The 22,500-nt window shown below is 51.0% G+C and overlaps 2 protein-coding genes across 2 annotated transcripts in view; one reads left to right on the top strand and one right to left on the bottom strand.

The window, feature by feature from the left end:
* aatf (apoptosis antagonizing transcription factor) overlaps positions 1-2,882 on the top strand; it is a 14,835-nt gene extending 11,953 nt beyond the window's left edge. The window contains exon 12 of the mRNA XM_077010995.1: positions 2,567-2,882. Within this exon, the coding sequence (XP_076867110.1) occupies positions 2,567-2,612 (46 nt within the window). The 3' untranslated portion in view covers positions 2,613-2,882. The remainder of the gene's footprint in view (positions 1-2,566) is intronic.
* Positions 2,883-3,029: 147 nt separating this feature from the next.
* acaca (acetyl-CoA carboxylase alpha) overlaps positions 3,030-22,500 on the bottom strand; it is a 35,034-nt gene continuing 15,563 nt past the window's right edge. The window contains 28 exon segments of the mRNA XM_077010992.1: positions 3,030-4,348; positions 4,635-4,771; positions 5,700-5,870; positions 6,087-6,241; positions 7,522-7,634; positions 7,985-8,162; positions 8,352-8,487; positions 8,826-8,922; positions 9,375-9,471; positions 10,294-10,414; positions 10,797-10,940; positions 15,299-15,409; positions 15,679-15,799; positions 15,981-16,078; positions 16,302-16,571; positions 16,674-16,820; positions 16,997-17,152; positions 17,477-17,701; positions 17,840-17,995; positions 18,430-18,645; positions 19,174-19,215; positions 19,455-19,499; positions 19,756-19,812; positions 19,950-20,057; positions 20,147-20,249; positions 20,799-20,942; positions 21,510-21,644; positions 22,386-22,409. Of these exon segments, the coding sequence (XP_076867107.1) occupies positions 4,222-4,348; positions 4,635-4,771; positions 5,700-5,870; positions 6,087-6,241; positions 7,522-7,634; positions 7,985-8,162; positions 8,352-8,487; positions 8,826-8,922; positions 9,375-9,471; positions 10,294-10,414; positions 10,797-10,940; positions 15,299-15,409; positions 15,679-15,799; positions 15,981-16,078; positions 16,302-16,571; positions 16,674-16,820; positions 16,997-17,152; positions 17,477-17,701; positions 17,840-17,995; positions 18,430-18,645; positions 19,174-19,215; positions 19,455-19,499; positions 19,756-19,812; positions 19,950-20,057; positions 20,147-20,249; positions 20,799-20,942; positions 21,510-21,644; positions 22,386-22,409 (3,634 nt within the window). The 3' untranslated portion in view covers positions 3,030-4,221.

The raw sequence follows: 22,500 nt of genomic DNA, 5'->3' as shown, positions 1-22,500 counted from the left end.
CTCTCTCTGTCCCTCCCTCTATCTCTCTCCCTCCTTTTCACCCAGATCCCTCTCCCTCTCTCTCTCTCTCCCTCTTTCTCTCTCCCTCCCTCTTTCTCTCTCCCTCCCTCTCACCTCGATCCCTCTCTCTCTCCCTCCCTCTCTCTCTCTCCCTCCCTCCCTCTCTCTATTTCATTTACATAGCTATCAGTGAACTACAGTAATAATAATGATGTATTGCAATTGCATCAGCTAGCTGACCACTGACCTTTGCAGGAGTGGGATTCTCAGTGACCTTTTACACACACACACACACTGTTTCTGCCTCTCTGCCTTCCCCACACCTTGCTCACACACCCCCATATCTGAACAGTGGCTGTGTAGCCCCGACACGCACTGCTGGCCCCATGAATGTTAATGTGGGAGGGGAGGGGTGTACACACACACACACACACACACACACACACACACACACACACACTATAGGTATTCCATAGGGACTCGATGATCAGTGCATGTTTAGTGGTGATTGGTGAGCTGGGATGTGGACCTGTGTTGTGGAAGAGTCATGTAGCTAATGCCTTACTTCTCTCCTTTTGACTTTTTGATCATTGTGGGCTCACTGTCTCTTTCTCTGTATGTCTCTCCCCCCCCCCTCCCTGTGTGTGAGTCTCTCTCCCCCTCTCCCTGTGTGTCTCTCTCCCCCTCTCCGTGTGTGTGTGTCTCCCCCCCCCCCCTCCCTGTGTGTGTGTGTCTCTCTCTCCCTCTCCCTGTGTGTGTGTCTCTCTCCCCCTCTCCCTGTGTGTGAGTCTCTCTCCCCCTCTCCCTGTGTGTGTCTCTCTCTCTCCCCCCCCTCTCCCTGTGTGTGTGTCTCTCTCTCCCTCTCCCTGTGTGTGTGTGTCTCTCTCTCCCTCTCCATGTGTGTGTGTGTCTCTCTCCCCCTCTCCCTGTGTGTGTCTCTCTCCCCCTCTCCATGTGTGTAAGTGTCTCTCTCTCTCCCCCTCTCCCTGTGTGTGTGTCTCTCTCCCCCCTCTCCCTGTGTGTGTGTGTCTCTCTCTCCCTCTCCATGTGTGTAAGTGTCTCTCTCTCCCCCTCTCCGTGTGTCTCTCTCCCCCTCTCCGTGTGTGTCTCTCTCCCCCTCTCCGTGTGTGTCTCTCTCCCCCTCTCCGTGTGTGTCTCTCTCCCCCTCTCCGTGTGTGTCTCTCTCCCCCTCTCCATGTGTGTGTCTCTCTCTCTCTCCCCCTCTCCATGTGTGTGTGTCTCTCTCCCCCTCTCCCTGTGTGTGTGTCTCTCTCTCTCTCCCCCTCTCCCTGTGTGTGTGTGTCTCTCTCTCTCTCCCCCTCTCCCTGTGTGTGTGTGTCTCTCTCTCTCTCCCCCTCTCCCTGTGTGTGTGTGTCTCTCTCTCTCTCCCCCTCTCCCTGTGTGTGTGTCTCTCTCTCTCTCTCCCCCTCTCCCTGTGTGTTTGCTGTGCCCTGCTGGAATAAGAATGTATGCATTATATGATAATCAGAGGGTGCTGTAATCCTCACCACTTGCTGGTGCATTTCAAACAGGGATTGAGGATTAAATGTTCCCCCCCTCACCACTGTCTGATAGCCTGCTCCGAGACCCTTGGGATGTTGTCCCATCTGTGTGTGTGTGTGTGTGTGTGGAGCAGAATGCTGGTCTTGGCTGGGGGGGCAGGGGGTGTTGTTTGGAGAGAAGTGTGTGGTTATAGCTTCCTGTATTTAAGAACCATTGTGTAACCATAAAGGTCCGGACAGACTGTGGCATGGTTCCACTACACTACGATGTTACACTCCCGTGAGAATCCTGCCAGAATCCCCAGATATTAGAGATCAAAACGGCACATTACTGTCCTTTAGTTAGTGTGATACCATACAGCAGGGCTCATATCTACAAGAAGTGACATTCTGTTGGTCACGCATTAGTAAGATGTGTGTGTGTGTGTGTGAGAGAGTTTGGGGGGGTGTGACAGGTTGAGATTAGCCTTTTGAGCTTTGGTCAGTCTTCTTGAATACAGCCTGAACAGAAACGATGTTGGTCCAGATTAGGATTGAAGCAGATGATCTCCTAATAAATCCGCTTTCTTTAAATCTGGTTGGCAAATCGAATCAAAAGGTCAGAAGCATTTAGTATTCAACCCCTCGAGTGCCTGTTGTTGCTGCAACATTGCTGAATACCTTCACACTTCCACCCCGGTGAGTTTCATTACCGGGTTCATTTTAGGGCTGCACAATCCAAACGTTGTGGTGAAACTGCACAGTCATTAGAATATTGACCGTAAACCAAGTCCATTTGACACAGATCACGTGTTTGAATTTCCGTAGTTCACCTAAATGGTCACGCCGTCTTCATCAGTGAGGACTAGAACTAGAGATTTGAACGGGTCTTGTGTGTGGGGCTCAAACTCCGTTTCAATGTTTTTGGCCACGCACAGAATGCGTTCTGCTGTCGTCTGCGGTCCCGTTTTACCTTGGCCGGTATCGTGATAAAGTCCCGCCCAGTGTGTTTTCTCCAGTACTGTACTGGTCCGGTGAGGGTTCAGCCCGTCTTGTGATTGTACCTCCTCTTCCTCCCCATTCAGGTCCGAGCTGTACCGCTCTCTGTTCAACTCCCAACCGCTGCACTGACAGGAGCCCAGTCAGGAGAGGGAGGAGCAGCCCATTACGATGACCAGAACCAGAACGCCACCTTCTGTGAAGATGTGTGTGTGTGTGTGTGTGAGGGAGAGTGTGAGCATGTGGGGTTTGGATTCTGAAAGCAGTGGTGTGACCCAGAATATAAGGAATGCGATTTTGTTTTGTAAGTTAATCGGAGAAAATCCTTTTCTTTTTTTAATGCTCGGCAGGACGCCACTGTTGAATGTGTGTCTGTATTAAAGTGCCATTTTGTCGACAAAATGTGGGAATTCAGTTCTGTATGGTAAACGGGATGCTGAACAGCTGAAGTGAGATGAGGGCTGCGTGTCTCCTCCACGCGTGAAGCCACACACTCCTCACACACGCCAGCAGCGTGGGAACACACCACACCACACCCACACGCTTGGATATGCTTGAACGTACTGCTTTTATTCAGTTCCATTACCCACAGTAAGCACGTAGCCGCTGGCCTGTTCTGTACGTCTGGGCCGGAGGGATCGCCCTCCATCAGGGTCAGAGCGGACAACCTCTCAGCCAATCAGGCAGCTGCGCACAAGAGGTCTTCCAGCAGTGCTCTTCACCTTTACACTAGCACCGTGGACTCACCCAGGCCCCATGACACACCCCTCCCTCCCACACACACCCTCCTCCCATAAGCCCACTTTCCTACAAAAGGATTTTTTTGTTATAGTGTGTTTCATAAAAATAACAATGCCATTTTTGGTCCTAAACGTCTATCAGGAAGGTCAGCACACGTGTCAGTTATTAGCACATTAGCATACACTAAAGCTTAGTCTGTTCTTTAACAAGGATTACCATTAATAAATTACAGTCACATTATCCATTATAAAAAAAAATAACGGTAATAAACATCTTATTGTGCGTGTCACATCAGCTCAAACATTAACAGAGGTTTGGGGTAGCACTACCAAAGGTGACAGAAGAAAATTGTGTGTAGTGAAGTTGTTGTTGTTAAATGATATTTAGAGCCACTTGTGCAAGGGGGCGGTAAGGTGCACTATTACTACAAGCACAAGCTATGATTGTGACGGCTGTGAGGGGAATTTTATTTATTTTTTGCCGTGATCTTGGATCAGTTTTCTTTCATTAACTTGGACAGGGACTGCACAGCTGAACTGGGGTCAGCCAAGACTGTGTCGTCTTCTGTGAGGGTCATGCTTTAAATGCTTCAGAAGCATCCTGCAGCCAATAGCAGTGTCACACAGGGAACGAGGTAACCAATCAGAGTTCACCTTGGAGGGTTTTTTTCTAATGGGAATATGAAACTCACGGTAGCTGGCGACGACCCCTTTTCCTCGTCATCAAACATGCACGAGTTGCACTTGATTTATGTAAGTCTCAGCTATTTTCTTTCTGAAATTGCACTTGACTAGATCGATAAATTCAAAGCTTATCACAATTTTTTTATCACATACCTAAGACCCCCCCCTCCCCCCTAAGTGCTCAGCTTCTGAGACGGTCTCACCACGGAGACGCCGTACACAACCGCTCAGATCAGAATCACTGCCAATGGGTCCTGTGGCGGCCATGTTGGCTCCTCTGGTGCTGGTTTCCGCGGGCTGTGCTGCTGGGGAAGGGCCTAGGAGGAAGCTGGCGCGTCCATGGTGGACAGGATGCGCACCACCTCGGCTCGCTGGGTGGGCGTGATGTGCTGAGTCATGTGCACGATGGAATCCATGGCAACCTCGGGGTTGGCCTGCACCAGACTTGAGAGAGAGAGAGAAACTACATTACTACAGCTTACTACACTAGATTACAGCAATGGAGGTGGATCCCAGTGAGGTATTATAATAGAAAGACTAACGGAGGGACAAGTAAAAAGATTGAAGGTAGGGGGGTGGGGTCTTTGGAGGGGTGGGGTCAAGTCTCAGGGGTGGGGGTCTTTGGAGCAGTGGGGTCTTGGGGGCGGGGTCTCAGGGATGGGGTCTTTAGAGGGGTCTCAGGGGGCGGGGTCTTTGGAGGGGCGGGGTCTGGGCAGGGCAGGCGAGGTACCTGCGGATCTGCTTCAGAATGTGGTCCCGGCGGATGTACTTGATGTTCTCGTCGATGACGGACCTCGCCCCTTCCTCATCAGTCAGCTGCTTCTCCAACCACTCCACCAGGTCCTCGTTACTGTCCCATAAATAAGCCTGAGAGCGCCAGAGGCCAGTGGAGAACACCAGGTCAAGAAAACACAGCAGCTTTAGCTCCTTAAAACACATCATTCACCACTAAACAAACTGCTTCCCCGTTTGGAGGAAAGCTATTAAAATCCCAATAAAATAATAAAACAATAAATAAATAAACGAACAAACAAACAGAGCCTTGATTTACGCTCCACAGATAAAACACGAGCAGATCTGAAACAAAGCCGGACCTGGGAAGATTTGTCAGGCCTTTAATGGTCCCCCGTGGAGGGAAGTGGAGGGGTGGGGTGGCCCTCCTCGTCCGCGGGAACATTTAACGGCCGTTATTAATCATTTTTAATCCGTTTGCTTTTAATTAAGAAACAGCATGTTGCTTCGCTATCTGTGCGTGGCAGGGAGGAGATTAATGCTGGCTTAAGATGGCCGGCTACGATCGGCAGCGCGCCCGCTCCGACCCGCCCTCCAGCGACTGGCGCTGTGCCAGGACCTCTCCCACGTCCCCCAGTGCGCCCCGGTCGGGGGCCCGGCCCGGTCAGGGGCTCGGCCCGGCTCCACAGTGCCCTCTACAGTGGCCCGCAGTACAGGTGCCTGTGCGGGACACCAAGTCTGACCGGTTTACTCAAGCGAATTTAGATGGAGGCAGGAGAAGGATGATAACTCCATCAACTCCATCTCCTCCATCTCCGCCTCCGTCAGCTTTGCTAACATACGTGACATGCGGATGAGATTCAGCCATTTTTACTGCAGAGTAAGACGCTACTTGATAAAAATGCATCTACTTAAGTGCATACATTCTGTACCAGCATAGTGAGGGAATCAAACCAAAAAGAACATAAACTTTGTCCTTACACACACACACACACACACACACACACACACACACACACTAGGCTGGAGTCACCAGCAGGGGGCGCTGGGCGGGTGTGCGCACCTTGACGGCTCCCTCGGCCTCCACGAACCAGCGGCGGAGCATGGCCTGCACCTGGCCGTCCGTCAGCTCACTGTTGGCCTGCTGGATCTTGCGCTTCACCGTGTCCTCCAGCAGGAGGCGCCGCAGCCGCCAGTAGAAGAACTGCCGCGAGGTCCGCCACTCCAGCACGTCCTGCCAAGGGCACACGCGGGACCGTCGGGATGAGTCTACGGGGCAGGACGATCCTGTGTCCCGCCCGCCCGTCTAACCGCCATCTGGCTACGTCCGATCACTTTAAATTTAATTTTCGATTTAATGACACTGGAAACGACACCGAACTTTTTAAGACGTATCGTTCGGTGTCGACGGAACGTAACGCAACGTAACGCGAGCAGCGCGCAGGCTTACGGTGATGACGCCTTTCTCCTGCATGCGTCCCGGTGTGTCGTGGAGGTCGGCGAACTGCACCGCCACCTGATGGTATATGGGGAGCAGGAACTCCTCCCTCTCCTTCAGCTTGGTCTCCAGCTCCTTGTGCTCGGACGGGGTCAGTTCAGGAGTGCCTGCACACGCACGCGCACACAGAACATGAAGCCAGCATCAGCAATCCGATATTCAAAGCAGACGCTGATGGGATTTTGTAACGGACGCCATCGAGGGCTGCAATGGCTGGAGACGGAGACACGTGGAGAGATCCCACTCTACACCGGCTGGGCCATGAGCCACCGGTTCTGGGCTACCATCAGCGCCGGAGCAAGCCGAGGGATCGATCCGTGTCAGGGATGATCGTTCCGGCATCCCACAGGTCAATGGGGCTGCTCTGGTTTTTACGGAGCTGATGGGTGGTGGTGGTGGTTGGGGATGAGGGGGGCGGTGAGGAAAAACAAAAGCTCTGAGCAGACTGAAGATGAGATGAGATCGACCCGACGAGAACCTGATTGACATGTGTCTCGTGGGAGGGGCGGGGGGGAGGGATATCTTAAGAGGCTTCAGTGAAGAGGCATTACACACATGCACAAGCACTGATAACCAGCCCTGGTCGTTAAAGGCAGCGGGAGAGTGCGTTTGTGCTTAAGAGGCTGGAGACGTGTGATTGGCTAAGAGGAGGTGTGGAGCCGGGATGGCCCTAGGTGCCTGCTGCGTCTGTCCTAGGGGCCCCTCCATCTGTCCTCTCTTACTTCGGATCACGCCTGCATTTACTGCACTCCTGTCCTGTCTCAGACTTCTGTAGTCTTCTCTGGGGGGGTTACGACCCCCTAGAGACCCCACACCAAGCAAGCAAAGGCTATAACTTGTGCCATTCTCTCGAGTGATTTATTTCTAACTTTTTATACTTTTGCTGTTAGCTTGCGGCTAGTTGTTAGCTAGTGACTGCTAATCTCTGTTAGCTCGTTCTGTAGCTAACTATAATTAATATTTTTTCGCATATTTTTATTTTGTGCATTTTACATTGAATAAATGTAAATCGGTAAGAGAACTTAACGTATCGTTTTTTAAAAATCCGAACTTGATAATGCTACATCTGCTAGCTCTTCCACGTCACGTCAGAGCCCAGCTCTTTCCCTCGCACGTGCCGAAGCAGCTCACGTGAACGTCCCTAAACCCTACAGAAACATGCGTTTAGTATTTTTAAATTAAAAAGCTTGCCTCAGCCCATCTAAAATAGAATAAAGTGTTAAACTAAAGCGTAAACACTGAACAGTTATTCTATCAGTATACTATAGTACATTTAATTAAAGGAGAATAAACTTTCAGGTCTGTCATACTGCAATCAGACTCAATTTGTTATACATAATGTGCACCTCCACCCACCGCACCACCACCCGCGGCCTTCCTGACTCACCCAATCTCTCGGCCAGGCTCATGTACACAGGGTCCACGCGTCTCATGGTCTTCACCAGGTCCTTCTTACGAAACTTAATCTCCACTGTGCCCTCTGGTTCCAACACACCACCCCTGCGCCCGCGCGCGGCGCGCGCGTGCGCGCGCGCGCGCGCACACACACACACACACACACACACACACACACACACACACACACACACACACACACACACACACACACACACACACACACACACACACACACACACACACGTTATCAACACAACTCACGTTATCAATACACAATAAATTAGTGATAAGCAAGTAAAATAAAACCACAGCACTTTCGCATTTGACGTTGAGTCAGTTAAACTTGGACAGATGAATTTTAACGCAGTGCGTCTCTCTCTCTCCCTCACTCCGTCTCACACACGCACACAGACACAAACACACACAGACACACACACACACACTGCTCTTACCGGCTTTCCTTATCCGCATACATCTCCATGTGCCGCGGGTTGATGGTGGGGTCGATCACCACCCACGATCCTCCGCGCAGCTCGGCCTGGGGCGGGATGTACACGAGCACGGGCTGGCGGTACTCCCTCAGACCGTCCACAATGTAGGCGCCGAACTTCAGCACCTGGTCGTACATGTCTGTGGGCCAGACGGGGAGGTTAGGAGGGTCGCCACGGTAGCGGGGCATCACCATGTCGACGCATTCCGGGGGAGAGGGGGGGAGTGGAGTCCTTGCGTGACCCAAGCCAGCCTGGACACTCAGTCTTTCTGCAGACTAAAATGGCGTGTGCTGACTGACTGGGGTTCACTGTTGCGGTGGTCACTGACCCTTCATGCCTCCAGAGAAACCTCTCCAGTTGGCGAACACCATGAGCGGAAGACCCTCCCGGTTCAGGTCCTTAATGGCCTGGGCAGTTTTAAATGCTGAATCAGGGAACCATACCTGCCCTGCCTGCTGGATGCTCTACAGAGGACAAGAAAGGAAGATGCAGACATAACAACAACACACCGTCCACCAGGAGGACAGCACAACCATAAACCTGGTTATTATAGTCCAGAAAGGCGTGGCTAAAGGCCATCATCCAATCACAGGATAACCACGTGGGTTATTATAGTCCAGAAAGGCGTGGCTAAAGGCCATCATCCAATCACAGGATAACCACGTGGGTTATTATAGTCCAGAAAGGCGTGGCTAAAGGCCATCATCCAATCACAGGATAACCACGTGGGTTATTATAGTCCAGAAAGGTGTGGCTAAAGGCAATCATCCAATCACAGCATGACCACCCTGGGTTAATATACCTTGGCCTCAGAGTCCAGATTGGCTGGGTCGGCTGGGATGGACAGCTCCACGGTTCTGGTCTCCACAGCAACCACTCCAGTTGGGATCCCACCCAACCTGCGAAGAAAAAAAATCAGAAAAAATGAAAAAAATGGTAATGTGTAACAGTGTATAAATACACACAAGACACAAGTCCTTAGACACACGCCGAGGTCTCTTGTCCCAGTAGAATCACGCACACACACACATACGTGCACACACACACACACGCTTGGTTATCGGACCCCACACGTCCAGACACCGTCTGCCGACTGGAGATCAGAGCACCGAGGTGTCGGAGTTCAGTATTTTGAAAGCTAGAGGTCAAGCGGCTTCAGCAAGAAGGTAAAGAACAGCAGTGCTACCCTGCACCTAAACAATACGTTCACAAGGAAACCGTCTATAAACCAGTGCGTGTGAATTACATAAGAGTGACATCAAAAGGATTAATACATATGCCTAACACACACACACACACACACACACACACACACACACACACACACACACAGAAGGTGTTCCAGGCTCACCTGGCTCTGCCCACTACCACACTCTGGGCCCACGGCTGCATCATCTCCATGAAGGAGCCTTGATCAAAAAAGCCGCTCATCCACGCCCCCTTGGGGTCTGGAGGAGAAAAGAGACGGGCAGAATTAACAAAGGAGTTACGGAGAGAGGAGGTATAAAATAGCTGAGAGAGAGAGAGAGAGAGACAGAGAAAGAGCGAGACAGAGAGAAAGACAGACAGAGTTCATTTCTCATTTTTGCTACATTAATTTATTTTGGTAAAATATTCAACAATTTAAGCGAGCACTCTTAAAAGCACGATCCCCGTCAGTTGTCTGACCCACTCCTGCTCTCCTGGCGTGACTGTGGCCGTAGATGTCGCCCGAGTGCTCCAGCGTCCTGCAGTCTTCATCCCGCTGCCCCCCCACCATCTCCTCTCCTAGGCCATTACTCACCTGGTTTGCAGGTGGCATGTAAGTCCTGTCCTCATATGGACTTCCCAAAGGCATACACAGGGTGGCGCTGTTGTGAGAAGTCACCCCTCCACCCCTGTCTGCTCAATGAACACCGCTCCTGGTTCACACGGTAACCACTCCACCACTGTACAGCCTCCCTCCCCACCGCAATTACAGAGATGTGGGATCTGGCCTGTCTAGAGGAACACGGCCCATCCATCGCGGGCTTATCTCTGTGAACCCCGAGACCAGCGTGGACGACTTACACTGAGGCTGGGGTAATCTAGAGGTGCAACTCCTGACCCCTCAACTACCCCTCCTCCCTCTGTCTGCAAACAGCCCCAACCCCTCCCTGTCACCCAGTTCAAACCAAACCACAATCAGAAGCTTCACCAAAGCCACGCGGAGCAGCTGACGGAGGCTGAGGAAGTCCCTCTGCAGGCTTGTGTGTGTGTGTGTGTGTGTGTGTGTGTGTGTGTGTTCTCACTCGGGCTGGGCCGTCCTGCCAGCATCCAGCGGGGGTCGTAGGGCGTTTTGGTTGGCACAAACTCCACCGGCCGGTCAATGGGGTCCTTCGCCGCCAGCAGCGGCACAGGGCTGGACGAACACTGAAGGGAACAGTTCAAGGGGGAACAGTTCAAGGGGGAACAGTTCAAGGGGGAACAGTTCAAGGGGGAACAGTTCAAGGGGGGACAGTTCAAGGGGGGACAGTTCAAGGGGGGACAGTTCAAGGGGGGACAGTTCAAGGGGGGACAGTTCAAGGGGGAACAGTTCAAGGGGGAACAGTTCAAGGGGGAACAGTTCAAGGGGGAACAGTTCAAGGGGGAACAGTTCAAGGGGGAACAGTTCACCACAGAAATCAGAACACTGGCCAAACCTACTAGCATACAGCACTCCCCTCTGGTGTTTTTAAGTAGCGTCCTGTGAAGTAGAAACTTAAAGGTATTCGTGGATAGTCCTGTGAAATGGGAATGGGGGGTGGGGTCTCACCATGGGCATGTATGACAGCCACTGGAGGAGGGTGTACACGCCCTCGAAGTCGTCACACACCGTGGTGTGGGTCACGCCGTTGTTGTGCATGATCTGTACGCCGCCCAGCTGGTTGTTGGAGGTGTACACCTCACGGCCGAGCACCTGCGACAGGGCACCAGAGGTCACAGAGGGCCTAGACCAGACCTGGGCAAACTATGGCCCGCGGGCCGGACAGGGACGCACAACGGGCCGGATGTGGCCCGCGGGCCATAGAGAGGCCAATCATAAATGAAACAAATATCTATGCCATGCGTGCAATACAACTGTGACGCTTTTATTTTGAAAGCGCTACGTTTGTGTTAATTCCGTGTGGACGTACGTGCGTGTGTGTGAGTGCCGTAGAAGTGCTTTAAAGCTAGGTTTAAGCCTGGTTTATACTTGACGCGGTGCGAGGGTCCGCGCGGCAAAAATGACGTAATTACGGTGGCCTCGCATGCTGTCGATTCGCGAGGTCGTGCACCTCTTGAATTTTGTAACTTCGCGCGCGTGCCGCACCTCAGCGCAATGAACAAAGTCATGTATGCAGGGTTCATACACCTTTATAAGGTGGAATTAAAGCACTTGAACGTCACTTTCAAGGTCCATTTCAATTATTTCCCAGCATGTTAAACCTAAGTTAAATTAAGTTAAATATTTATACATATACTCGAAATGATTCGTTTTTAATCACATTATTTAATGGTTGTTTCTTTTCAAAACTCCCGAACTTCTTCACGTTCTCTCATGTTTTGTCCTGGAATTACAAGAGGCTCGTATTTGTTAACGTGGCGGAGCCACCCCAATTACGTCATTTTCGGCCCCTTGTAAAAATTGATTGCCCACCCCTGGCCTAGACGGTGCATCATACCATCGTGTCTTACTGGGTATTAATGGACAGGGATGGTCGGTGTGCAGCACAAAAATGATATGTGGAAATATAGTACATATGTAAATTAGCCTATATATGCAAATGTGTTATACAGGTCAATACAATATGGAAACTGCAAGGAAAATCTTTTTGCAAGGTGTTTGGTGAATGGCTTTTCCTGCGTTAAACAAAACTACATTAAACAGGAGACCGTGTTGGTCTACATTAAACAGGAAGCCGTGGTGGTCTACATTAAACAGGAAGCCGTGCTGGTCTACATTAAACAGGAGACCGTGCTGGTCTACATTAAACAGGAGACCGTGCTGGTCTACATTAAACAGGAGACCGTGCTGGTCTACATTAAACAGGAAACTGTGCTGGTCTACATTAAACAGAAGACCGTGTTGTGCTGGGATTTCTGGAAACATTCACAGATTGAGAAAAGTGCAAATTAGAGCCCAGCGGTCTGGACAGAGCGTGAGGAAGTCTGCTCTGAGGAGCTAAATTAACTGAAAACACTTCGTCAGATTCTGAAATATTCATGGCCAAACACTAACGTGAGGGATATTCAATTTGCATTCTAATGGAGTGTACAGGCCATAGTTATCACTGCATTGTATGAACACGTCTGGGGGGGGGGGGGGGGGGGTGTTGTGGTTAGTAGCATGCTTTCCCCACCCCACTCTCACGTTGGAGAATGAAGACTAGGTGTTTTGTTTTGAACATACTGGTCTGTGTGTGTGCGCGTGTGTGTGCGCGCGCGTGAGAGTGAGAGAGAGAGATACTGAAGCTGTGTTATGGCTGTCAGTCTCAGCCTTGCCTGCCTGTGGATCAATACCATCAGCCAAGCTGACAGATAGAGGCTGGGGTCTGGGAAGAGTGTGTGTGTGTGTGTGTGTGGTGTGTGTGTGTGTGCGCGTGCGTCACAGACTGGTGAGAAAAACATCAATACTTCTGATTGTTGTCTTGTAGCCCGTAAAGTAGACAACCAACTCGCTACATTAAGTTGGCATGACTACCATGTGGAGGGGGCGGCGTGGGGGGAGGGGGGTTTGGGGGGGTTGGATTATCTGCGATGGCCGGCCAGCGCGCTTGGATTACAGCACTGTGGGGCTGCATGATCGCCTCTTTAGCAGGCGCTCTTTAGTGCGGGGGCTCAACGTTAATCTGGGACAGAGCAGCTGGACGCACGTAGGAGGTGCAGTGCTGCATGATGAAGGGATTAGCGATCGCTGCATGTCCAGGGTTTACGCTGGACACCTGGGATTAGCGATCGCTGCATGTCCAGGATTTACGCTGGACACCTGGGATTAGCGATCGCTGCATGTCCAGGGTTTACATTGGATTTTTGGGATTAGCGATCGCTGCATGTCCAGGGTTTACGCTGGACATCTGGGATTAGCGATCGCTGCATGTTCAGGGTTTACATTGGACTTTTGGGATTAGCGATCGCTGCATGTCCAGGGTTTATGCTGGACATCTGGGATTAGCGATCGCTGCATGTCCAGGGTTTACATTGGACTTTTGGGATTAGCGATCGCTGCATGTCCAGGGTTTATGCTGGACACCTGGGATTAGCGATCACTGCAAATCCAGGGTTTATGCTGGACACCTGGGATTAGCGATCACTGTATGTCCAGGGTTTACGCTGGACACCTGGGATTAGCGATCGCTGCATGTCCAGGGTTTACGCTGGACACCTGGGATTAGCGATCCCCTTAGCGTGTCCAGGGTTCATGGCGGATTGGAATTAACGATCATCTCCACGTGTCCAGTGTTATTCTGGACGGAGCACTTGCGATTAGCAACCGTCTCGGTCAACCATCGTTCACGCTGGAGTAGTAGTGCCTTTAGATCCAGTATTCACTTTTGAACACAGATGCTGACAAGTGAACTCAAGCAAAATGTTTCCCCCATGTTGTTTCGGAATGACTCGTATATGAAAACAAGCTGTTCTGATTCAGGTTCAGCTTCCCACTTGTGACATCTGCATCCTTTATGATGAGAAGCGCAAGAAAACTGATCACAGATCAGCCACTTATTCGAAGAGGCTTAACCCATATGATCCCTGGTGCTAGCCACCACATGGCAGACTCTATTAATGGAGCCCAGATAAGCTTCCCAGGGAAGCTAAGTCCACAATTGAAGACATAATCCAATATCAAAGTAAAGGTGAAATGTGCCTGAACACACATCAGTGATTTGAGTTGCTACATTAAACAGGCAAGGACCACGCCGCTCACAGCGCAGCGAAGCAGCCCAGCAGATACGAGATAAATTATGCAAAATATCCGTTACATTTGTCACGGGTGTGTAAGCACCGAACACATGGCGACGTCGGTGGAGGCGAGGAACGCTCCAACATCACCTGCGTTTAAAAGGCTGGGTCCATGTTGGGGCTGGGACCAGCACACGAGAGCCAAACTGCCAATGACAGGGCGGGACGGCTGAGGCAACATTGGGATTTTAACCCCGGTGTGGGGGCAGGGGTGAACACCGCACGCACGCACGCCAGAGACAGCAAGCGAGAGAGATTTCAGACGAATGACATGGGTGTCCTTTTCCCCAGCCGCAGGCATCAGGCTATTTCTATGCAAATGGCGACGACACTCCTCTGTTTCTATTAGCTGGACCTGCAGGACTCCAGCAAGGCTGTGGGGGGGGGTTCACACTGATCACTGGGATATGACCGAGAGGAAGGAAACACACCAGTGTGGCCCGGTCCGCTGTAACCAGCGTTCGTTATGAAGAGCTCATTTCTGCGGCCTGGGCTGGCGTTCTGCCAAACGTCGCCCGTGTTGGGTCCATTATGCCCGGCCAAAATGTCCCCACATAAAGGCAAATCAGGCACACAAACAAATGAATAACAGCCGTCGCCTAGACAACAAACAACGGGTATATGGGGGGGGGGGGGGGGGGGGTCCTGTCCGATTCGATTGTCTGAACAAGTTTCCTGTCCGGTTCAAAATAATCCTGGATGTTCGTGTCAAAATGCAGACACACTAATTGCATAAATTAAGTAGCAATCTATCTGGAACACAGATGAGGGGAGGACGTAGAAAGCAGGGGAGGGAAAAAAAAAAGAAAAAAGAAAAGAGGAGACAGAGCCGCTGTCACCAGGCTGCACTCCCCCCGAATTTACTGACACAATTAAAACAGGAGCAAATTAAACTGTCCTTATCAACTGAACAGCGGGGAAATTTATGCATGTATGCGCGCTTTCAGAGCAAACAGTTATGAGGCCATTTGGGAGACGAGTAAATGGGAAAATGATTTTGCCGTGTCAATTGCTATGCAGTAGATTCGAGACCATAACCAATTAGAATACGGTTTCTAATACGTTTCAGTTGTCAGCGTTGCTCTCCAGTGTATCGCAGGGGTGGCTAGAAATCTTCAACATCCAGACGTTCTCTGCAGCTTCAGATCCATCACTGATTAAACGGTTTGGAGGTCGATCATCCTTCCGAGACTGTGAATGTAGTTTCAGCCCCGTTGCGTCACACCACAGAGGCAACGAGACCACCGATTAGCTGGAAACCGCTCGGGCCTATCAGCATTGTCGAAGGGAGAGGGGGGGTGGGGTGGAGACAGGGGGCAGGGTTAACGCGCTGACCTTATTGAGGGCTCCAGCTCCTGTCAGGATGATGTGAGAGTTGTCCACCTGGATGGTCCTCTGGCCAAGGCGCACCAGGTAAGCGCCGATGCCGATAGCCCTGCACGTCACCTGTGTGCCAGCAGGGGGCGCCATGATGAGACAGTTCTGTACGTATGCTGCATTAACGGCCAAACCCTCTCAATTCATGGAGACTTGATGGTAAACTAAAAGATAGTGAGACTAAAAAGACTCTATGAGTGTATGTAAATTCAAAAAGTAATACACCAATGAAAACTAAACACCCCGAGGACAAAACCTGGGGACACGCAAAAGCTATATCGGTGCAACAGAACCTTCATCTGTGTGTGTGCGCACGTGTGTGTGTGTTCCCAGTTTACCAGGTTCATGGTGATGATCTTCTCATAAGCCAGTGAGGATTCTCCAGCGATCATCCCTGATCCTCTCAGGTTCTCCACCCCTAAGCCCTCCTCTTTCCCAATGATGTCTGTGATCTTATACCTGCACAAACGGGAAGAGACGGGCAGAATTCCTTTATACCCTGATTACACTATAAACAAGTCGTTTGCACTAGACTACGGCATTGCCAAAGCTTATATAAAACCTTTATGAAACCTGTAATACATGTAAGTAGACCCGGCAGTACAGGTAGACCCGGCAGTACAATTGTACAGGATCTCACCTGGACTCCCCCTCATCCTCCACATGCTCACAGTACACGGAGTTCAATGCCGACACCTTCTTGTAGTCCTGAGGTGTGAGGTAGAGGTACTTAAATCCCTGGAAGACATAAACCAAAATCGCAGATCGAGCGTGAACCATGGGGTGAACCATGGGGCACTCCCAAAAACAAAACACATGGTGAACGAACGGCGGGATGGTGAATCCAGGGTGAAGAACGCACAACCTTGTAGATTAGCCAGAACCACGTTAAACTGTAGCCCTCATTAAAGCTGTTAATGAGACCAGCTAGCAGAACGTTGCGTCCCGGACGTCCGCTCACCTTGTAGGGGTCGGCCGGGTCCTGCCAGGCCACGTGGAACATGTGTCGGATCTCCTCGGCCAGGCCGATGCGCGCTCCGCTGTTGGCGGCGATGTAGATGCGCGGGATGCCGCTGTCGCGGGCCATCTCCGACGCCTGCTGGAACAGCACGTCCTCCTGCGGCCCGAACGAGCCGATCTTGTGCGTGATGTCGTTGCTGATGACCACGATCTCGCGGCCCGCCGGGTACTCGGGCGTGCGGAGGGTCATGCGCCAGGCCACCATGCCGATCTGCGATGCAAACAATCACACGACCCGATGCAAATATCACACCACGGATCCAGAGATTCTACAGTTCCCCAGACTCCGAGATGACTCCAAACCTGCACCGACCTCATTCCCCCCCGGCAGACGGTTCATCTGCACCAGCTGGCCCTGTGGGTCCAACACCAGCTCCGTGAAGGTGAGCAGCTCGGAGGGCAGGGGGCACTTGGGTAGGTGGGCGTACGCATCCATGGACTGCCACAGCTTTTTCAGGGCCTGCATGGAGCAGTGGCAGTGAAACACAGCTCTAGGCTCTCCACTCGTTTAAAAACCATTAAAAACCTCCATGAGAAACGTCCGGATCAAACGAGGCAGCGGGGAGGCCCGGCGGAGAACCGTGGCCAGTGTGCTGCGAGGTCTCCTGGGCTGGTGTGGCACCGAGGCGTACGTACCTGGCGGAACATCTCGGGGAGGTCGTAGACGTAGGTGGTGCCCAGGCTCTGGGCCTGGAAGCGTTTGGACTGCAGCAGGTCTTTGGTGACGTAGGGCGTGTTGATCAACATGCCGTGCAGGGGGCCCTGCTTGTCGCCGTAGGCCTGGAACATGATCTGGAAACACAGAGGGTGGAGTCTTGAAGTAGCGACCAATGAGAGGGTGAAGGCACGGGTCCGTTTAAAAGCCCCATCGAGAACAGGGAGGGGCTTCAGCAACGCAGCACTGCGAGTGGTCCATCAAGCAGCCGTGGCTGAGGTAAAAGCTAATACATCAACAGACGTGATTGGTCAGTTTAACAAAGGTATGTTCTGTATTCTGACCCATCTACGGTACTGTCTAGGAGGCACTCTGTGAGCAGACTACTGCAGACAGGTGTATAAATCAGGCAAACGGTCCTGCAGTCTCAAACACTGGACGTGCGTTGGGGGGGGGCGCACCTGGCGGTCCTTGGGCCCCAGCTGCCCCGTGCGTGAGTCGGTGACCTCCTTGTAGAGGCTGATGTCCAGGTAGTAGCCGCTCTCGTTGGTGAGGAACAGGCGGATGGGGATCTGCTTCCCCGTGGGCGTCAGACGGATGTTGATCTTCAGCTCCGCCTGCAGCACACGCAGCTTCCACAGACGACTGCCGTAGCGCATCACCATGGAGCGCACGGACTCCTCGATCTGAGAGACACACACACACACACACACACACACACACACACGCGTACACACGTACAACAATAATTCGCCATTTGCATTGGTGGGGCAAAGACATTCGAAAAAAAGAGAGCAGACGAATTTGTGCGCGTTTGTTGGAACCTTCGAGGGATCCATGATGACGGTGGGGACGAAGTTGAGGAAGATGTGGTTGCAGTCGGTGCGCACGGTGGTGTTGTTGAAGGCCACCTCCAGCTCGTCCATGGCCTCCAGCAGGAGGCGCTCCGCCTCGTTGTGCAGGTACTCGAACGAGGCCTCCTACACAACACAGCACAGGCGTCTACACCACAGCACAGGCGTCTACACCACGCAACCGCTCCACGGCCAGACGTCACGCAAGCTCGCAAGGACCGGAGAAAATGACCTCACAATTCATGACTTCCCACTGACGTACTGAGGACGTTTGTTATTAAACTTCAGAAGGACAGTACACACGACCCTTGTATTTTCGGCTTTAGAAAGAATTTAGAGGAGCCCAGTAACCGAAAGGTAATATTTTGCTTTAATTTGTAAAAAAAGGTGCAAAATGTCCCTACAAATGACATATTTTTTCATCATTGCAAGGATATTTTGTTCCCAAAACACACACACACACACACACACACACACACACACACACACACACACACACACACACACACACACACACACACACACACACACACACACACACACTGCTGCTGTGCATTTACCTTGGTGACGAGGTCAGAGTGGCGGATGATGGCGCGGACGAAGAAGCGGTAGTCGGTGACCTCAGTGCCCACCTCCACGCGGGCGGCGCCCAGGTACAGGTGCATCTTGTGGTTGGCACACGGGATGGCGGTCAGCGCAAAGTTGCGCATGCGGTTGAGCTCCAGCTGGAAGGCCAGGGCCGGCTCCAGGTGACGGTATATCCGGTCCTCCTCAAACTGGACACACACACACACACACACACACACACGGTCAATCACAGTTATTGGATACATTTAACTTTAATCAAAACATCAGGGGAGGGCAGAGAAAATGAAAACTTGAGCAAAAGGGTGAAATTGGTTGTTTTAGAATGCGGAGAGAGTGAGTCTACAGGAGCAGAAATCAGCCCCCAGCACTAATAGCAGGCTAGATTTAGTAAATGTAGGTAATCACAGCTAGCTAATGGATGTCATATCTCTCAAATGGGCAAAATAATTAAAAAGTTCATTAAAGTAATGAGCTTTGGTGGAACCATTTTAGAAAACTATCAGAGCCGGGAGAGGAGTGAGAGTGTCATTGATCATGATCGAGGGGCCATCAGAGATGGGAGAAGTGTTCGACGAACACGACAATCTTTTCTCACGTGTTCTCAAGTGTTTTTTTCTTTCTTTCTGAACGAATGAAGAGACGCGGTAGAAGGGCAAACACTCCCTCCGTACTCGCTACACTATCGAGCTACAACTACAGCAAAAATGTTTACTCACCTTATCTCTTGCACGGAAGGTGAAAAATTTGGGGAACTCCCTCTATGTGAGCAAGAAAACAAAACAAACAGATAAAAAAAATTGATATTACAAGCCAATATTCGATGCCACGAGTGGCAGAAACACACCAAACACACAGGTGCTCGGACTCGCCAACACATCTTGTGAATGAAGCCGATTTGGGTTACAACTGCCTGGTGGAAGAGGTCCCATATCTGGAGAACCTCCCCTATATCTGCTCCAACACCCAAGCCCTCCCGCTCCTGCCCAGAGGTACTTACATGGAACCTCTGGTCCACCTCACAGTTGACCTGTTTCCTGAAATCCTGTTAGTAACGGCATCGAGAGCAAAGGATTGGAGAAAAAAAAACAAGAGAGACATGCAGTAGAGCAGCTAGATTTTAGAATTTCGGTCTGAATCAAGATGGATCTGAACTCTTTCGGCATTCGTTTTCCTTCTTTTTTTTTCGATTTTGCGGTATTATTTTGGCACAGATCAGGTATTGGGAGGGAACTGAGCGGCGAGGGCGTGAGAACACGAGGACGCGAGAGAGCAGAGCCGTGCTCGAGTGTTGGCCGTACCTTCTGAGCCACGAGGAACGTTAGCCTCCGGATGCCGTGCTCGAACAGCAAGGACTTCTGGGGGATGAATGGTGAAACACTGGTCAACAACAGAGAAGTTCCTTATAGAGAAATCCCTCTCAGTCATGTCAGAGAAGACCCATGTGGCCGAGGGTACAGGGACACGGGGGGGAGGAAGACGAAGGAGGGGGCACCTTCGTCTGGGTGAACTCCCGGAATGCCGCGGCAAGGCCGTCGTCGTCGATGTCGCTGTCCGTCTTGATGGCGATGTTCAGGATGTGGACGGGCTCGTCCTGGATGCTCTGTGAAGACGTGGAGCACGACACCTCACACTCAACAGGACAGCAGGACGCACATGAAGTCCTGAGGTTGAGAGAGCAGGACAGCTCACCTTGTTGTCTTCCTCACCATACAGTACGGAGGTCCCGCCCTCAGGAAAGGAAGGGCTGGTGGGCGGAGAGTCTGAGAAACAGCTTAGCACATCTTTAATGTTCCTGAGGGACACACACACACAGTTTATAAGTAATGAGAAAGCGATGTCTGCTCTGACCTGGAATCCAAATGCATCAGACACAAGCGCTCCCTGTCTCACACACACACACACACACACACACACACACACACACACACACACACACACACACACACACACACACACACACACACACACACACACACACACAGAGTTTAATTACTATGCTTTTGAAGTGCCATGTTGACTAATGATACTGTAACCAATTAACCTAAACCTAACCAAAAAAAGACTTTTTTTTTTGGGGGGGGGGGGATTTTGTATACATTTGATTTCTTTAATAGCAATTTTAATAGAGTTAACAGTTCACTAAAACAGTGGTTCCCAAAGGGGGTGCGGAGCTATTGCAGGGGGGGGGCAAAAATATTCTCATATACTAAAGGGGGGCACAGCAGAAAAACTATCTGCAAGATGGCTCCAATTTCATGTTACAAAAATTATGGTCATCGTTATACTGCAATGCACACACACACACACACACACACACACACACACACACACACACACACACCTGGTGAACTCCTGGAAGGAGCGGAAGGACACCATGGCACCCGTGCGCTGACACGGTGGTGTGAAGGACGTGTCCAGCAGGACATCGCTTACACTGGCCACATGCATCATGCCGTAATGGTTCAGGTTGGACGAAAAGGACATTCTGTGAGACAGACAGACAGACACACACACACACACAGACACACAGATTAAACCCATATGCCCAGCTGGAAGCACACTTATGTCTGGAGAAGTTGAGGATGCTATATTGCGTCCGTACAAACGGCCAGGGCCGTGGCCATCCTAAAGTTCTCAACGCTTACTTATGGCAGTTTGTAAGGAGGCAATAAGAAAGTTAACTAGATTAGATTAGGCTTAGAAGGTATTAAACTCTGAATTTAACAGAAGTTACCTGAGAGATGAAAACTCACCCTAAGTCCTTTGTTAACTGGTAAATTAGAAATTATCCAAAATAATAAAACACTTCATAAAAGAAGAACAGCCAAAAGACTTGAACAGACTCCCTTCCAACACCCATTCATTAACCACTCACACAGCTGCTTAAGTAAACGACTGTCCCAGAGGTTAAAGGAATACTTCACCCAAAATAATAATTGCCAGTAGACAAAATGTTAGCGCTTCTGGGCACAGCATTCCTTTAAGCGAACCCCGACACTGAGAAGTGCCGTAGTCGGGCGACCAGCCACCACACTACCCGTCCTCGTCCTACCTGTCCCCGTCCAGCGCCGCGCGGCTGGCGGGAGCCGCGCTGTCCGCGGACGCGCTAAGTGTGCCGGCGCGTCTTTCCCTACAGTTAGCTGTGCTAGCGTGAGCTGTGCTGTCGTGTAGCGGTGCTGACAGTTTCCTGAGAGGATATTGGCACACAGTCACACTCAGCAGGGGACACTTCACAATTAAACACAATAATTATACACTTAATTCAAACCCAGCAGGATGTCTAAAACCGTATTAGCGTATCGCTAAATTAACAGCGCACACACCCCCCACCCCTTTACAAACAAACACACACACACACACACACACACCACACACACACACAGAGACTTTGTATTGAGAGTGGTGCAATAAGCCATTCTATTGCAAATTAGTTTTTGGATTCCATAAATGGTCCGACTACAGTGCCAATCAAGGGTCGCCTCCAGTCTGAAGTGCCCCTACAGGTGGGCTAACCAGCACCACTGCCAACGCCTGCTGTGGGTGTAAAGCGCTCTCAGTTGCTCTGACCAGCACCTGCCCGCTGGGCCAGGAATCAGAACTGGGCTACAGGGACCATTTCGGATATATTTCTGTGGACATTTCTGTTCACACAGTTAATCACGCTTTTGTTCAGAGAATTCTGTATACGACACACATCTATAGCATGTGCGCATTACAGTGTAGGCTGCTGTAGCACTTGAAACAAAAATGCTCCAATCAGTCATCTTCGAGTATTATTGATCAGAGGAGAGGTCTCCGACTGTGCTACCCCCCACCACCACCCCCCACCCCACCCCGCATCCACCCACACGCTACTTTCTCCGCATCCACGTTACCCCTTTATAGACTGCTAAACATTTGGTGACAGTAGAAAGAATGTGTACTATACCTGTTTAGAGTGGGGATGTTCCCTCTGCAATCAAACAACATTGATTACTGATCGGTTAGTGTCAGGCCAACAGTGGAAGGAAGCGGTCTTAAAACGCAACATGCATGCGGTGGAT

Source organism: Brachyhypopomus gauderio, chromosome 7 (assembly GCF_052324685.1).
Source record: "Brachyhypopomus gauderio isolate BG-103 chromosome 7, BGAUD_0.2, whole genome shotgun sequence".
Taxonomy (NCBI): domain Eukaryota; kingdom Metazoa; phylum Chordata; class Actinopteri; order Gymnotiformes; family Hypopomidae; genus Brachyhypopomus; species Brachyhypopomus gauderio.
Note: the sequence above shows the minus strand (reverse complement) of the source record. Positions and strands in the feature narration are given on the sequence as shown.